The sequence below is a fragment of the Gadus macrocephalus genome, chromosome 22 (assembly GCF_031168955.1).
Source record: "Gadus macrocephalus chromosome 22, ASM3116895v1".
NCBI classification, from domain to species: domain Eukaryota; kingdom Metazoa; phylum Chordata; class Actinopteri; order Gadiformes; family Gadidae; genus Gadus; species Gadus macrocephalus.
The window spans coordinates 14,654,499-14,672,723 of NC_082403.1; the positions used below are offsets into that span (position 1 = coordinate 14,654,499).

The 18,225-nt window shown below is 46.4% G+C and overlaps 2 protein-coding genes across 2 annotated transcripts; one reads left to right on the plus strand and one right to left on the minus strand.

Annotated features, from left to right (window-relative positions):
• Nucleotides 1–1,999: 1,999 nt before the first annotated feature.
• ilf2 (interleukin enhancer binding factor 2) lies at nt 2,000–9,169 on the plus strand. Its single transcript, XM_060043669.1, has 15 exons — nt 2,000–2,124; nt 2,545–2,604; nt 2,684–2,726; nt 2,974–3,078; nt 3,167–3,244; nt 3,626–3,728; nt 3,829–3,894; nt 4,298–4,414; nt 6,143–6,221; nt 6,624–6,711; nt 7,125–7,186; nt 7,612–7,726; nt 7,908–7,998; nt 8,477–8,651; nt 8,992–9,169. The coding sequence occupies exons 1-14, from the start codon at nt 2,120–2,122 to the stop codon at nt 8,629–8,631; spliced, it is 1,167 nt and encodes a 388-aa protein (XP_059899652.1). The 5' UTR covers nt 2,000–2,119; the 3' UTR covers nt 8,632–8,651; nt 8,992–9,169.
• A 386-nt stretch (nt 9,170–9,555) lies between these two features.
• On the minus strand, nt 9,556–18,015 carry LOC132451295 (protein TMEPAI-like). The gene is made up of 3 exons (XM_060043672.1): nt 17,341–18,015; nt 13,917–14,080; nt 9,556–12,488 (listed from the first exon to the last, which is right to left on the minus strand). The coding sequence occupies exons 1-3, from the start codon at nt 17,438–17,440 to the stop codon at nt 11,901–11,903; spliced, it is 852 nt and encodes a 283-aa protein (XP_059899655.1). The 5' UTR covers nt 17,441–18,015; the 3' UTR covers nt 9,556–11,900.
• Nucleotides 18,016–18,225: the final 210 nt, after the last annotated feature.

Here is an 18,225-nt window from a genome sequence, read left to right on the forward strand (position 1 = left end):
AAAGTTACAAACATTTGAATATGCTTCCTTCTGCTATTCCTTCTCTTTATCCTGTATGTTAATCTATGTGGTGAACTGAATTAATCTCCACGCTGGACCTCTGTTATCCTCCGCCACTGGTTGTGATAATGAGCCCGACTGGTTAAATACAAAAGTACGGCTACTGCTTTGAAGGGTGCTTCAGTTTGGTGATGTTGGCACAAAGGAAACGTCCATTTGTCTCCTGAAATGCAGACCGCTAAGCCACTTAGCAGCCGGCTCAGAGCCGCCCAACCTAATTGATTATACGTCAAAAAGTGTTTGTTTAATACTTGCCTGTTTGTTTAAAACCTGCTTTGACTGTGGTTTCTAATTGTACATCAACATCGCGAACGCATCCGTGTTCATTTGAAATCTATTTTAAGCAACACTGTACATCTATACGCATTGTTTATTATTTAGGACACATTGTTTCATGCGCCTTGAAAGCTATTTCAAGGCGCAAGTAAATATTTAGAGCTTTTGAATCATAAATAAAATCGACTGAGTTGCCCTGGATGTATACGAATACTTAGTAGATCATTGGTTTACTTTATACAGAATAACAAACACAAAGACCCTCTTGGCTTCAATATTGTGACATATTATGACCAATGAACTAAATCTAAACTTCTCTTCATCAAACCTCTTTGAACTTCATCACCAGATGTCCCCAGGGCCCCTGCTAATTTAAACACAGGCTATTAACGGCTCTATGGGGCCCCTTAACATTTTGCATGATTTTTTTGATATCTACCTACATATCTCTACCTGCTTAAAAGTAGAACAAGAACTATCTTTACAGGGAATTCATTATGTTGTGCCGAAGAGACATGAGACAACATGAGGGAGGAAATGTAAGTAGCCCTATCGCCGAAGGATTAAAGTGATTAGATTAATACTTCAATAAATTAAAGGCACAGTTGTAAATCAGCCAAAATAAACTAAGAGTAATCAAGATTAAGTGACACAAATAACTATTAATTTTTAATTAATTTAAAATCTTTGAAAATAAATATGAAATAAAAAGTAGTGAATCATCATTAATACCATATGGTATAATTCTGACCACTTTGACCCAACCAAGTGACTGGAATGGATGATAGGATGAGGGATGATATTGTTGGGAAAGTTGTTAAAAGAGCGAGTTGACCCCCTCTAATGTAAAACACACTATTGTCTGTCTGTAAAATTCGTACTATAAAACTATTGTCATTGGATGATATTGTTACCCAGTACCTGCTGATTTAGCGATGTGGCAGCACACATGTCCTCCACTTGTCCTAAAATTGAAATTGAATAGATCATTTTAATAGCCATGCCATCGTAGAATAGGTGCCCCTCGCATAACACTAATAAATGGTTACCTTTCCAGTCAGTTCAAACATTGTCTGTAAGGTCAGTGTTTACCAAGTCTGGGTATACACATTAGTAAACCAAAACGGTTTTCATCACACAAATTATAGTTCTCACATGGTGCTTATTTAAATATTAACATCTATACCCTTAAGCAGGTGTCAACTGTGTTGGGGACATGAAGTAGGCCTAATCTAAACAAAACCAAATACAAATATGATATAATTATGGGTCAGGTTAGCTCGGACCCCAGCAGCTGGAGCCTGTATGGGAGAAATGTAGCCTTACATTCAACGACAATATGTGATTATTATTATCATGCCTACTGTGGGAAGTGGATTATTTGAGAGACATCCTTCTTGGACTTTGAATAAATCCACATTTATCCACCTTTTCGATAAATATGCAACTAAAGGAGAGCAGATACAGATTACATTTCATGGGATTTCATGAAAACAAAAGCCAACAGCTTCATGGGGAAATCAAATATAATGTAATAACAACGTCAACTACCGGGTAGGAGCCAAAGCGTTGCAGCAAAGGAGCCATGATGACGAGAATCCGTTCTCCTGTCCGGGTGGGGGCGCTAAAGTTACCCACTGTCACAAACAAAGCCGGAGAGGAGGACCACGGCCAGGAAGACGAATCAGACCATCAGAGGTTTATTCCGGTTTACCTCTGCAGGACTGCCTAAAAGACCATTCTTTTGTAGTTATTATTAAAAACCATCAAAACGTCGTACACAATGAGGCAAGTCGAGAATATGTCTATGTTGTAAATTGTAAATCCTGTGATCGTTTTATGAACCGTACTGATCCGTACTATGGGAGAGACTAGTCAGAGACCAGGAGAAGAGCTGGTTAGCTTGTGCAGCTAGCATGGGTTTGAACCTCAGTTAAACCAGCACCACATCACCGTGTTTAAAACGACTACACACTCAAATTAATTGTCTGAACGATTAAATATAATTCCCCTACATTACAGTTGGGTTGTGTACATGTCGTGGTCTAGCCAAGCAGGGGACACGTTCAGAATGAATGAATGAATGAATGGGTTCATTATTCCTATGGAACAGTATTGGACATTGTGTTGGTTATATATGATGGATCTATCTTGTAAAGTCTTTATGCTGGTAGCTGGTCTCATGTGTTTGTTGTGTTGCTTCCACAGAGGCGATCGTGGAAGGGGCCGGGGGGGCAGGTTTGGATCCCGTGGAGGACTTGTGCAAGGGTACAATTTGTGACTTATTCTACGTTTGACTTCGACATAGTTGCTGAATGGAGGGTCTTACTTTTTTATTCTGTTTCAGGTATCGCCCTTTTGTTCCACACATACCGTTTGATTTCTATGTGGTAGGTACAAGAGAAGATGATCATTAGCAACAGGGTCTGCATTGATAGGCTTCCATTTGTTTTAAAGACAATAAAATACTATTGCAGTCTAATGCAAACTCTGATCCAATAATGCCTTTCGTTTTGGTTTGTCCAATCGTTTTTTAATTTTTTCTCTATATTCATATTGAATCTCAGTCATTGAACAATAAAAGCCACACCATAGTCTATTCCAATATGGTGTACGCTGTTCCCTGTTCGCTTCCAGTGTGAAATGGCGTTTCCCCGGGTGAAGCCGGCGGCCGACGAGACGGTGTTCAGTGAATGCCTGCTGAAACGGAACCAGGACCTCAGCCCCACCCCGGCGGAGCAGGTAGCCCTCCACACCCAGCCCCCGCGGACCGCTGGTCACGTGGAGTCACATGGACGCCTCTAATCATTGTTTCCCCTCTTCCACGCAGTCTTCCATATTGTCTTTGGTAACCAAGATCAACAATGTCATTGATAACCTCATCGTGGCCCCCGGAAACTTTGAAGTGGTGAGTTAAATGTATTTGATCCTACGGTCACATCAGACGGATGGGTTTGGTGGACCTTGATGTTCTTGTAGGAAATGCATGCAAGACTTATGAATTCAAAGTTGCTTCCTGAATTCTGGGCGATATGGTGGTTCAGGATTGTTCTATATTGGTGGGAAGCACAATAATCCAGTAGTTCCTTGGTAAAGGTGAGATCAGGCCGCTGCTATGTGATTACTTTATCCATCACTTCATAAGCTTGAATCGGCTTGAGTGCTGAGTTCAGTATGATACAGGATAGAAATGGTTCAGACCCACTTTAGCAATTTAACAATAGGTCAGGGTCGATATATGTCTGGAAAGGCCAACAAAAAATACCACATTTCTTATATTAATTCCTAGCAAATTGAAGAGGTGCGCCAAGTAGGATCTTACAAGAAGGGTACCATGACGACCGGACACAATGTGGCCGACCTGGTGGTCATTCTGAAGATCCTCCCTACATGTGAGTCCAGCCACCGGATGATGGCTCTATTTGCTTCAGTGTTTTTAATCATGGTCCTTTCTATTTCTGAGTAAGCTCAGACCACATGTTTCTCTTGCAGTGGAGGCCGTCGCAGCCCTTGGCAACAAGGTAGTGGAGACCCTTCACACTCAAGACCCCGCTGAAGGTGAGTGCACTGTGTTTCGGGAAGTTGGGATCCCAACAAGCAAAGTTATGTAATTAATCGAGGGTACGATTAGTCACACGCACATTTCACGCACTGTTGAAAGATTGTCGGCATCGCGCTGAATGAAGACCTAATGCCACATGATGTGAAATGTTACCAGAGCAAAAAAAATGATGTCTTCATTTGGTTCTCCTGAGATGGGTCCGTGGGGAGACCTAAAATGAGTGTGATTTCGATAAACATCTTAACCGAACCAGTCTGCTGTAGATGGGTGTCCCCAACACCCTACTATGAAGCCCTGTTCATGGGGTTATTGGGTCTATGGTTCAACGTTGTGTTGTACATGTGAGCTCCACCTCAACCCCCCCCCCCCTCCTGCTGGTCCTCCTCACTGCTCCTCCAGTGCTCTCCATGCTCACCAACGAGACGGGCTTTGAGATCAGCTCGGCAGACGCCACGGTGAAGATCCTGATCACCACCGTGCCCCCGAACCTGAGGAAGCTGGACCCCGAGCTGCACTGTAAGACACACACACACATCATGCACACGGAAACGCACATTCAGAGAGAGTTTTTAACCCATTGAAATGATTGAATGTTGCTTTAGTAATTATTCGAGAAATATGCGTTTGCAAATGGACCATTTAAAAGCACTATTTTCTCTTTGCAAATTTGCAACTTTCTCAGCTGGCCTCCAATGTAATGATTTTGATGCAAGATCTGGATCGTAATCTTGTATCCAGCGCGTTGCTCTGCAGAGGTTGGGCCTCGGCCTCCCCTTTGTACGTCAGACTTTGGCAAGAGTTATTCTTGTACCGTCCCCCGTGGGTGAATCACCCGCACTGGGGGACATGCTCCATCATGTTCCTGAGTGGCACAATAAAGCGACACCGCAGGGATTCTCTCATCGCAAAGAACCGCTATAGCTGTCTTCAGTGCTTAAGGCACTTTGACATCTTCTGCATTGGGAGATTCCTCTCAGTCCAGTGTAATCGATGAGGCTTGAATTGCAACCTAATTCTGTACTCCTCATCAGAGCGGCTGCTTGCTGCGCAGTGTATCTGTCCAGCAGGTCATAAGGTCTGCTGCTCTCTCAGGTGGTCCCCTTGGCGGGGGGAGTTTCAGCGTGCTCTGTTTTGAGACCAATACCACAGCGGCACTTTAGTGGAGAAACGTTGTGACTCGCCGCACTCAGCCCAGCAGTCGCCTCACACGGCGGGCTTGTGAGCCCTTTTGGGGGGCTAGATTTACTGTGTGGGCTCAACGCTTGACATTTGGTCGAAGCCCGCTCTCACGCATGGCTCGTCCGTATTGCTCACGCTTTGCAAAGCTTGCAAAATGTCTTGTGAACAACCTATTCAGAGTTTTCTGAAATTCTTCCGTACATGATTTTAAAGGAAATGCATCACCTCCGTCTCTACCCTGCTCCTTGCCATTGAGTCATGGCGTGTTGATGGCTCCCTCTAGTGCACAAAAGGTGATCAATAGTCATGCTAGTTTTGCAATGCATTTTAAGCTCACAATGCATATCGTTACGTTTTGAAAATCTTGGTCCCACCATGAGTGATTTCCTTGTAATGGTCTGAGCTGGTGAAACATGTTGGCGGCAGGGTTAGTAAGACTTGCTTTCTTCGCTCCCCCTTCACTAGTTTACTTCTGCAAAGTCTAATTCATCTGGGATATGAGCTAACATTGCTGCCCTATTGAACTTCGTGCCCCATAGCTGAGGTAATTGATGGTGGTCTTGGTTACTGGCTGTGTATGTAATAATGTAGAATAAAGTCCGGCTAAAGTAAAGGAGCACTGTTTATATCAATTTCATAGCTGCGACCCGAAAACGCGAGTCATTTCGATTTCTCGGCTGTACCGTATTTCACTTCCTCCTGAAGTGTGCACGTTCCACAAGTTTTGGAGTAACGCCAATCTGAAAGTGAGGCAGGTTAATTGTAGTTTCCAAATGTGTACATTGGTGGAAACGAGAACGCAGTTTAAATTAAAATGAGTGCAGGGTAGCAATACACGTTGAGATATGGGCAGAACCTATGGAAGAAGGGTGCTTATCTACCTATCCTGTGATCAGGAAGTATTTAAACCATAACATTTAGAAATTAAACCTTTGATGCTTGTGTTAGTAGAATAATTGAACAATGGACACACAATATATACAAATGTTACCAGAGGATCAACCAATGATCCTCGACCCCTGGCTTGTACGTTCTTGTCTGATGCCGTGGTTGTGTCTCCTGCAGTGGACATCAAGGTGCTGCAGAGCGCCCTGGCCGCCATCCGTCACGCCCGCTGGTTCGAGGAGAACGCCTCCCAGTCCACGTGAGTGAAGCTCTCCCAACAGCTGGCTTGTTATTTCTGACCCAAACCGGTTGGTGTCTGTAATGTATTTGAAATTTGTACAATGTTGCAACCCTTACATTTAGAGTCACTTTTCTCATTGACCCCCTTCAGGACCTCAGGCTGGTCTTAGTAGGGTCAGGGGTCACTGTAGCGTCAAGTGTATTGGTAGGTTTAGGGGTCTTGGTAGTGTCCGGGGTTGTAATGAGGTCAGGGGTCTTGGTGGGGTCAAGTGTATTTGTAGGGTCAGCGGTCTTGATAAGTGATTGATTTTTGGTATTGAACGGTAATCATTGAATGTGTTGTATTATTTATGTCAACCATCCGACCCTGGTGGGTGTTTGGATGTCGTTCTAAGTTGCACCATGTGCCCCTCCCCTTCAGGGTGAAGGTACTGATCCGTCTGCTCAAGGACCTCCGGCAGCGCTTCCCTGGCTTTGAGCCCCTCACCCCCTGGATCCTGGACCTCCTGGTCAGTCCTGGGTCTCCACATGGCACCCCTTAGCCCACTGCTTAAGTTATCCTTCTCTCCTATGTTTATTTTCTTAATCCAAACGGGTAAAAGAAAGCCATAGAGGCTTCAGTCGGACACAACGCGGGGCTGTGATACCAGTACCCTTGGGCAGTCCCACCTCTAGCTGGAGCAAACCTGAGCTGATCTGGACTGTTATGAGCAGGCAGCAACTACAACCACCCTGTTTATGGTTGGCTATTATGTGGGCAATACTGCAGGTCAATGACGGGTCATTAGTAAGAGATCTTTGTTGTCAGCCAGCTGTCAGGATACCCTAAAAATACAACGCATTTAAAAAATAAATAAAAGTGTATGTATAGATGCTGTCATACACAACTGCTTGACTGACCAATGTTCTCTTTTCCTTCCAGGGGCATTCTGCTGTGATGAACAACCCCTCCAGACAGCCGTTGTCCCTTAATGTTGCTTACAGGTTTGTTCATCCCTGCACTCATCTTTCCATCTCTTATTCACACAGACGCACCAGTCAGTCACCCTATTCCCACAGCAGACATCTTGAATTAGATCCAGATTTAAGGGATGGGATCACTAGTGAAATCTAAACTTTCAATATTGGTAATGGATTGACATAAAATGGAAATATTCGATTTTTATAAAGACATAAATTATTCTTTTGGGATTTGATTTCTCCTTTTGTTTAGGTATGTTAGCAATGCAGTACCTGTTCTTACCATCTTGCTTTTACGATCCCTTATTTTACAACCCCCCTGCCTGTGGAGTTCTTTAATTCAAGATGGCTGCCCAGTGAAAAGGACCCTGTTGTGTTGTGTTCAGCCCCACCTGAGCCTCCTCTGACCCCATAGTTAGACCCATAATACTGAGCTGTGGTCTCCTCAGGCGCTGCCTGCAGATGCTGGCCGCGGGGCTCTTCCTGCCCGGGTCGGTGGGCATCACGGACCCCTGCGAGAGCGGCAACTTCCGGGTGCACACAGTCATGACCCTGGAGCAGCAGGTATGTTCACCACCACCGGGGTGGTCCCCCCGTAGTGGACCGCGTCGGAGAGCAGCAGACCGCACACGGCGGCTTTTTGACGAAGGGATTGCAGCGCTGTGCAGAAGCGAGCAGCGGGCTCGTGCTTGTGGCCACTGCCGGGTGGTTGGTTTGTCTGTAAAGTCTGCTTGTGGTTCTCCAGGACATGGTGTGCTTCACGGCCCAGACGTTGGTGAGGGTGCTGTCCCACGGCGGCTACAGGAAGATCCTGGGCCTGGAAGGAGACGCAAGCTGTAAGCGCCGCGCCATTCATTTTCATTTTAAATCGTCGACCACTGCAGTGCGATCCAACCGGAACTAGTTCACGGTATTTTCATGGCAATCAAATACCACATGTGTGACAGGTAATCACAGGAAATGAGAACGCAATATTAAAAAAGAGTGCCGCACAAACAACATTTCCGAAGGCGCGAATGATTATTTCAAGCACTTACATCGCGTGCTACATGCTCTGCTCGCGAGAGCATTATAAACAGAATGTTTGCATGAATATTGCCCTGATTAAAAGTTGGTGGGCATCGGATACAAGGTAAATGGAACCCCAAAATCATCTTGAAATCCTGTATCATTCTGATGGTAAGATCAGCGTCCTCCCCTTCATACCAGTACATTTTCTATGGGTTTGATTTGAGTGACTCGGATAAAGCTTAAATCGATCCTCTACATTCGATGGCGAGCTTGCCGTTTACTAGAGCATAAACCTGGTTCCAGATTTGGCGCTGGAGATGTCCACGTGGGACGGCGTGATCGTCACGCCCTCGGAGAAGGCCTACGAGAAGCCCCCCGAGAGGAAGGAGGAGGAAGAGGAAGAGGGGTTGGAGGAGGAGGGCGGCGGGGAGGACGAGAGCATGGAGACGCAGGATTAAGAGGACCTCCCCCTGTTCAGGTAACACCTTTCAACCCTCCCCCCAAACCTCTAAGCCTGTAGAAGATCTGGACGTTGCAAAATAGGACATGTAATTGAAGGGTGAAGGGCCACAAATTGAATGACAAATCTACGTCAAAATATCGGTGAATTTATGCATTGCCTTCCAGTCTACCTCTACAGACCTTGACAGGTTTGAAGATGGAATTGGTGGACTGGAAGGTACGATTTACGATCAATCAGTTTTTTACTGAAAGAAAAAAAGTGTTTTCGAGTTTTTCCTTAGGTGCGTTTCCCAGTTGTGTTTGACGTGTCCACCGTCCAGTGATGCTCCTAGTAACATCTCTGTTCTGTCCTACAGGGTGTCTCGTGGGATGTTTGGACTGACCGCTGTTCCTTCCTCCGTCTGTCTGTCATGTCGTTGTTTTCCATTCAAATGTCATCTGACATTTGTAAATATCAGTTGGTTTTGATTTGTATTGTGAAGTGTCTTTTTCTTACCCGGTAGTTAGTATAATAAAACCTTTTTATTGACCTTATCCCCTTGTGTATAATTTTTTATTCTAACAGGATTTCTGTGTGTAGTTAATATAAACCAGTTCACGTATCCAGAATAACGCTCCAAACCGTGGGTCCTTCAAATGTTCCTTCTGATCGGGGTGACACTACGTATATCCGTGGACCCGTAGTCTCCCAGTGACTCGTATGACGGAAGAGGAAACCCAGAACGATACTGGTTGAAGGTGAAGCCTACTGCTCTCAGCGATATGCTGTCACAACTCAATTCAGCAGGACAGTAAAACTCTTCATTAAATTATGATGGGAAATAAACTTGTGTTGCATGGTTAGGGATAGGACGGGTGGTTTTTGATTGGATATGGGGCATGAGCGAGATCTACCAATAGAGAAAAGGTTCAGCATCAGGTTAATGTGTAAGCATCTTTATTTTTCTTTCTAAAAAGACAAAGCAACATTTTGTAGGCATAAGTAAAAACACTGCTGGGCTCACAATTAGTTTTTATATATAATCTTTTATGTTATGTTACAGTATTAACAATGCTTCTCATATGGGCTTTTTCTACCCATTGGGTAGGATCTGTGCATAATATATTAATATATTAAAGTTATATACAGCATTGTACAAATAAACAGACCACTGGAAAAAAACAAGCACCATTGGAAGTGAGGCACGCTAAGGATCGGACTGTTTGGAGTGCAAGTGGTCTCCTGTGGCTGTTTCGATGTCGCATCAGTTCACGTAGGCTTATAAACATGCAAACCCAGGGGAGGTTAACAACGGGACGTGTAGAAAGAATGACGAGTCTTCAGGTCGGAGAACTCAAAAGTGTTAAAGCACTGATGTGACAGCAAACAGCAGTAGCAGCGAAAGGTAGCAGCAGCAGTACTGAAGAGCGGAGGGCAGGTCGCGCGCCCAGCGGGAGGTGCGAGCAGCAGTACGGTGGTTCGGTCTCCAACGGGAGGGACAGCCCACAGTGAGAGGAATAACGTCAAAAGTACCAAGGAACGCAAACTGGGGGAGAAGTCACTATTTAAAATGGATGAGGGTTGGTCGTCGACACTCGAGCTTTAAATGTCTTCTACCGTTCATAAAAGCCTATTTAACCGGTGTTCATCGCTATGTTCATGTATGCCAAGGGAAGCCCAATCTCAAGGTGATTTTGTTGTGTAATGTTAGTTGCCTGTTAATGATTGTTAATGGCAGAGTAAGAATACAAAGAAAACCTTAAAAAAAAAACGTCCTCCAATGTGAAACATCAAATAAATAAGAATAAATAAAGGGTGAATTGAAAATGCGCAATGGCAAGTATGGCTTCACAACAATGATCCGGTCCTAGATGCATGTATAATTATCATATGCCTTTGCTCTCTATATTAACATTGAATCATGCCTTAAGTGCAGTTTACTGTAAGTCATTCAATTTACCCCCTGAACACGAGTATGCACCGGTTTAAGAGTCCCCTTTTGAAATGAGGTATTTTCAAACTAAAGGGAGGGATGAGAAATACAAAGTAAGAGCTCCCTATTTAAACCAATCTCCATGAATTGCCTGCTCTGAAGCCACTGGAGCCGTGACCTGGCAGAAACATAAAGTGCTACTGTAGGGGAACAGGGCCAAAGGAGAGGTGGACAGGAAGTGAAGGTCAAAGGACAGGTGGACAGGAAGTGAAGGCCAAAGGACAGGTGGACAGGAAGTGAAGGTCTCAGGAAACAGAAGAACAAAGTGGGCATTCATAATTGTTGACCGTGTGTTCCTAAAGCAGGGTTTGAGTGCTGCCCCGTCCAGCCTTAAGCCTTTGTATATTTGGTGGTATAACCGCAGGCTAGATGGAGCTGTCTTTGACACTCTCGTAAGCCCCATATAACATCCCTCCATTGCATCATGGAATATCCCCGATATCCTGGCCACTCTGCCCAGACCCTGCTGAAGTTGTGGCTCTATTGGCGTTGACCCTTCCAGATCCCAGAGAAAGACGGGGACCGATTCACCTGTAGATGAAGCTTCTTCTGACCACAGAGCTGGCTTCTGTCTACACCACCCTGCAGATGAGGCTTCTTCTTACCATAGAGCTGGCTTCTGTCTCCACTAACCTGCAGATGAAGCTTCTTCTGACCACAGAGCTGGCTTCTGTCTCCACTACCCTGCAGATGAGGCTTCTTCTTACCATAGAGCTGGCTTCTGTCTTCTCCTGACCATAGAACTGATTCTGTCTTCACCCCTCTGGCCCGGAGTCATGCCCATATCGCTGCAGGGGCTGCCCTGACAGGCAGCCCATTTCAGGAGGACTTTTTGGCCTTTTGTCAGTACAATTTGGACACGGGTTCTCCTCCGACTGAGGTGAACTCCCCCCACGCCTGGGTTTGGGCTTTGTCAGTACTGAAAATAATATTTGACTGTCCTGCATTGACTATTAAAAAAACAAGGAGACCAACTGAAATACAAAGAGGAAAAAACATCAAAGAATTATTCTCTGCATTTAAACAGTGAGTTAGTGCAAGTTCAAATTGGCTTCTTTTCCAAACCTATTATGGTGTAAAATTCTGGCATAAATGTGGGTCTTTTCAACTCAATATATAAGAAAAATCATGAACCATTACTTTTTTGTTTGTCTGTGTGGACGAGAGTGGATTCGCAGTGGATTGTCTGCAACATACATTGAGTATACAAAAAATGTACTGCAGCTCAATAAAAAACATATGACGACTTAACCCTCCGTGGGGGGGTTCTGCAGATGTGGCCCCGCGAAGCCTCACGGGACTTTCCTCACTTCCGCCTCTCCTCCCCCTTGCCGCTTCCGCTTGCTTTCACCACCAGAGGGCGCTGCTGTGCTTTCACTCTCCCTTCTGCCAGCCTGACGCTCAAGCCACAAGCTACCCGAGTCCGACCCGCAGTCGAGCAGTGAGGCGGTGTTATTGCTGTACTGGCTATAAAACGCTGCGCTGCCCCTGTAGTGTCCCATCACCTCGCTGTAGGTGGGCGGTGGGCTCTCCGTCCGAGTGTTCGCACCGCCGACTCCGGAGGTGAAACTCGGCCCGCGGCCGACATAAATGTCGATGAAGTTCCTGTCGTAGACGGTCCGGTTGGGCGGCGCGCGCACCGAGGCCCGGCTCAGCTCCAGCTGCTGCTCGGGGTCCCGCAGCTTCAGGGTGCAGGGGCCCTTGTAGGGGGGCAGCTCCTCGCCGTCAGACAGGGAGATGGACGGCGGCAGGTTGATGATGTCCTGCTGCAGGTAGGGGTAGGTGGGCTGGAAGCGGCAGAGGTGCTGGTTCTGCTGCTGTGTGTAGGCGGGCGGGTTGCAGACCAGCCGCTCCTGGGTGCCCTGGGGCCCGTACATCACCTGCGTGGGGAAGGGGCGTAAGGGGAGCGGGGGTGAGCGTCGACTACACGCATGTGGGTCAATGGGGAACGCGGCATGGATTGGCTGGACTAAACCGGTTCATTATCAGGGACCTAAAACAATAAAAGTCTCAATGGATACGTTGAGCTTGTCCCACTAGGGCCCAATCCCATTTCTACCCCTTACCCCTTCACCTTACCCCTCCCCCTTATTTTGAAGGGGAAGGGGAAGAAATGGGATTGGGCCTAGATGTTTGTTTCCATATGTGAACCATGATCATGATCAGGGCTATGGGTGTCATATGATCACATAGCATTACGCAATATTCTGCACTGAGACAGCGAGGGTAACTGCACAAGCACTGTGTTAAGCTATGGACGTCCTCACGGCAACGCCGACACACCTGATGCTGGCTGATATTGGACCCTGTGTAGGGGTTCATGGGTGGGGAACTCTCCATAGAGGCAGCGGAGCTGAGCAGTAACCCACCTCTCCTAATCCACTGACGGCAGCAGATTTAGAGATACTTACATATTGAGGATCTATTTTAGTGTGGTTCTTTTATTTTATGACTTTTTTTTATTTTAGGACTGTTTCTATTCTCTAGTAAGGTCGGTGTTTCAGGACCCCCTCTGAACAAGCTAACAGAAGGCCTAGCTGCATTTCTAAATAAACCCTTCACCACAGGGGTTCTGTGCTGAGTCACCACACAGCCATCCTGGAAGGAACGAAGAGAGATGGGAGCTAGCAGGGCTGAACGATCCTAGTCTGGGTGAAAAGGCGTACTGCTCACCATTCGGACAAATCAAAGTCATTTCTATCCATCTACCTTCGGGGCATCAGTGCCTCAATGGGCTAGTGACCAACCGACTGATGTAGCTTCTCCAGACACACACAAACTAAACACTGATTGGGTTTAGTGCCTGTACAGGATCAACTGAAGTGCTTTTGTAACCCAAGTTTCTCCATTAGGTGGACTTCTCCCAGGTGACCAGAGAGAGAAGCTCTCAGGTAACATTATGGTAAGCAGACTTTAGATGGAGGAAGTGAGCAGGATGTTTTTAAGGAACAGAGTGACCATGTGCAAATAGATTTGTTTTGAGGGTTATGTTGCTGACATTTTTCCTCCTTGAAACCCTTTATGCAGATTTCCTTAGATTTGTGTTTGAGTTTTTTCTTCCACCTCTGAGATCTATTGGCTGGACTCATGGAAAGACTAAAACAAACTGGATAACATATTGACTTGGACGTACTGAAGTGAAACCCAGGTTTCTAGTTTGAGTTTGACACTGGCCCTTTTCTCATTGGTTTTCGGTGAGCAGTGATGTGATTTTCACCATACACTATTTGAAGACAATACCCTTTACATATATAATATTAGCGTTAAATGAATACCCAGTAGAAGTGTGGAGTGTGTGTTGGACCCACCAGCTGTGTAGCCTGTTGGCGGTGGCCTTGGTGCCGGGCTCGACTGTGTCGGCTCAGGAAGGCCAGGGCAGAGAGCCGGTAGTGGTTGAGAAGGCAGATGATCACCACCACCATTACCATCATAACCACCAGGATAATTATTATCTGAACAAACTCCAGTTCAGCTGCAGTCAGGGGGAGGGGTTTGAAGACAGGAAAAGATAAAGATTAGTTTTGGTTGGTATACAGGTCAAGGCATGAACGGCAATTAAAGTGACTAATCACTCACACAAAAAAAATGTGAAGGAGTTGCGGTTAGAACAAACCGCAACACGCTGGGCTACACTGGGACAGACTCAGTGGGGAAGTGTAACGTCAAGGGAGTCCAGACCACATAATGGTGCAGAATTCATTCAATAACAGCATAATCCCCTCCCAGCTGTGCCCCAACCTCAGAGAACCAGGGACTGAGCGCCTCCTGTATACATGGACCCATGCATTGCCCCAGGTGAGAGAGTGTGGGCACCCCTCATCCTCCCTCTCCCCAAGCAGGGCCTTCTCAAGGCCAGTCTATCATCACTACTCCCTAAGGCTAGAGGATTCTCCGCCGAGACCTTGAAGCGACTCTGATACACTGATGTTGTTATTTTTTGATACTATTCAATGTTGGGATGCATTCTTGGATTATATTTGGTGGACTAGAACTGGATTAGTGAGTCAGACTCCAGGTAAAGCTGGAGGCTGATTCACCTCCGGGCTGAAGCAGTCTTGGTGCCCCAGCATGGGCTAGAGAACATTGGACCGTCGGGACATGGGCTAGACTTTAAAGATTGCACTCCTTGGGCTCCATTTCCACTAGTTGTTTGTGGATCCAAATTAATTTGGATGCTTGGGTCAGAGTCACATTCTGACTTAGAGATCAGCGTCAAGAATAAATGAATGCCAGTAGAACACTGAGTCAACCACTTTGGTCTGTTCATCCGGTGGTGCCAGGGAACGTGTGAAGACAATACCCAATCAGATATGTCATTGTCTCTTCTAATTCATTCTGGCTTATCTCTACAGTTGCTATGCGTTGTCCTTTTCTCCAAGCATTTTTTCTACATTAACCAGCCCTCCAGATTTCTATCCATCGGTTCGGTTTGCTCTTTACAGAGGGGGGAAGATGAGCCAGCTCCTGGTGGAACTCCTGGTCCAGAATGCACCACTGCATCTCGTGTTCACCCAACCTCAGTACGCATACCTCCAGATTTAAGTCCTCCACGTTGCCGTTCATCGTTTTCCATCTACAACCACCTCCATCACACGACTTCTCCGTCCCTACCCTGAGGACCACTGAGGGAGTGGCGTCTGAGGCTGCCACCCTGTGGGTCTCCACAGCCCCCCACGTCCTGAGTGGGGGGCTTGCCTCCAGGTGGGGCTACCTGGCTCTGTTCTATCTGCACATCCCTCCCTGCCTTTAGAAGCCTCTGTACACCCTCTTCTGAGAACATCTCATAGACAAGCTTGTGTTCTTGGTTGTATTTAGATGTGTTCCTATAGCTACTCTGCACTTCTCCAGTAGTTATAGTCTATAATCAACTTTTCCCGACACTGGATACAAGTTAATAATGTGTGTGCTGTGTGCTGAACAGAGGGCTTTTGAATTCTAATCCCGGTTGACGTTGAGGATTGTATCGTCCCGGAGGTAACCATCCCCCTGCTATAATGTACCAGGGATCATTCTAACAGGGAGGATCTTTTAATGATTATTTATGATAATGAGTCCCATGTACTACAAAATAAGCATTTGTGTTCATAACAAAATCATCATTCAGAACTCCAGCCTAACTGCTGCTGTTAGCCAATAAGCAATAAGGTGACCTGCAGGATACTGTCTGCACTGTGTGAGTTCAACACGCGCTTTGGTTGAGACCACAAAATACATCAAGACACTACCAAAACGACTTTCATACAATATTACTACCGGTATATTAAAATTGTGTAACACACCCTGAACATGTTTTATTTCTTGAATATTTAATATCGTTGTCATTTTGAGAAACCGTCCTATTGAACCTCAGCTGATCACAAATCAAACTCACTAATGACCATGGTCCTCATCTTCAGGAACCCCTCATGGGTCACTTCCCCATCCAGACCTTTAAAGGCCGTCATGCGGGGGGTACCCCTGATGAGCAGGCTGATGGGGGAGCTGGAAGCTGAGTGAAGTGCAGATGCCAATCAGATAGTCAGGACATGGGGGAGGGGCTTAATATTGGGACCCAAAGGCCACAACCAGCCCCTCCACCGTTTAATATATATTGATATATTGAGATGTATTGAAATATGTATTCTTTAAAACGTACAGATTTATAAATAAACATGTGCATTGTTAAAATGGGAACTGCAATTGTGAAACACATTGATGGTGAAAGTAGCAAAATGCAAATAATGACATTAATATATGCAGCCTGAGAGAAGACAAAACAACTCAGTGGCGAGCAGACGCGCTGAACAACAGCGGGAGATCGAGGCCTTGACCTTCGACATCTGACCCGAGAAAAGGGGCGGGCGGAGCCAGCAGCCGTGTTATGAGTCGTCTGGTGCATCAGTAATGCACTTCCTGGCTGGTCTGCAGACAGCCAGCCAGAAGGGAATACAGCTGCTTCCTACGGCCAAATTATAACACGTATTTTGTAACACACGTGTAACATGTAAGATAAACAAAACGATGATGTACGATGCATGTTTACATATGTTGGTAATATTTCTTAGAGCCAAATATCCAGATTGCACAAATGAATGTTTCAATTATATGTGGGGCATTATTGAACCCAAAGGTTTCAGCACAATTAAATGGAGTTTAATCAGTGTTTCAGTTTGTTTTTGTCGTTCCGAGATAGATATGAAGGTAGTCCCTAGTCTTTTTCCAGTTCTGTCGTCTGGAGGAGACATCAGTAGACTGAACTGAAGCCAAACATGGGGGAGTTCTTACGCACCACATATCATGCACATAATTCTCACTCACTTATCTCCAATGTAATGTTAACGGGGGGAATGCACATTCGCCCAATGCAACGCTATTAGGCTGTAGGCCTATAAACAATATCGCACATAATAATAAAGGTAAATAAAGACTAAGAATTCAGGAAAATAAATCCAGGTTAGCTGGTAGACTGCTGACATGACGGCGTCCTCTCGTTGGATCGGGTATGGATCTCCGTTTGGCTGAATACTTATATTACATCATTGCAAATACGTATTAAACCAAATCGATTCAGGCAAATGGGAAGATAGGCAAATAGCCTACTTCACTGCGCCATCTCTGTAGCCTCCTCATAAAAGGCGAATGAAGGGACTTCTCCGCATGAACCGGGTCCTCAAGAGTCCAGACACACTCACCAGCGAACACTAAACCCAATGTGTGCAGAAACAGAAATAAGAAGGATAGAAACGGACTTACATATATCCATGCCCTGTGGCTGGGTTCCGGTGCAGTTGCAGGAGCAAATAACATTGGATTGGGTGTTCGTGGAGCCACTCGCAGGCGTTCTGTCCTGCATGGGGCGGCTTGGGAGTAACGGGACGCCGGGAGCTCAGCCGCCAGGAGGACCGGCAGGGGGTCCGGCAGCTCGCTGTCAGCGTCGGCCTCTAGCCTCCACTAAACCTCCTCTCACGCCATTTTAGCCTCGTCCCAGTCCCAGTGACCGCTCCGTCGTCAGGCCCCGGGCCACATCCTGCGGTATCGCACCACGGTTTCTCCTCTGCGCTCCGCACGGGTTCATTCACAATGATCTCCCGGAGCAGGACGTGCTGATAGATTAGTGTGTGTGCGTGTGTGTGCGTGTGTGTGTGCATGTATACGTGTGTGTGTGCGTGTGCGTGTGTGTGTGTGTGTGTGTGTGTGTGTGTGTGTGTGTGTGTGTGTGTGTGTGTGTGCGCGTGTGCGTGTGTGTGTGTGTGTGTGTGTGTGTGTGTGTGTGTGTGTGTGTGTGTGTGTGTGTGTATGTATGTGTGTGTGTGTGTGTGTGTGTGTGTGTGTGAGTGAGTGAGTGTGTGTGTTGCCCTGCCACCCTGCCACCCTTCCCCCAGCGCTTCCTCCCGTCTCGCCTAAAACGGGGAGCGGCTGCAGCCACGCAGTGAGGGGGGCGGGACGGGACGGGACGGGGATTGGGGCGGGACGGGACGGGGGGGGGGGGCGGAAGGCTAGACTGGCGCGCAGACGGTGCGTCGCGGCGTCGGATTACAGCGGCGGCCATGAGCCATTAAGGAGGCACGCAGACCTCTGTACGCGGCCCCCCGAACACCAACTACACGGACTGCAATGGAGTCTATGAAGAGGTTCAGT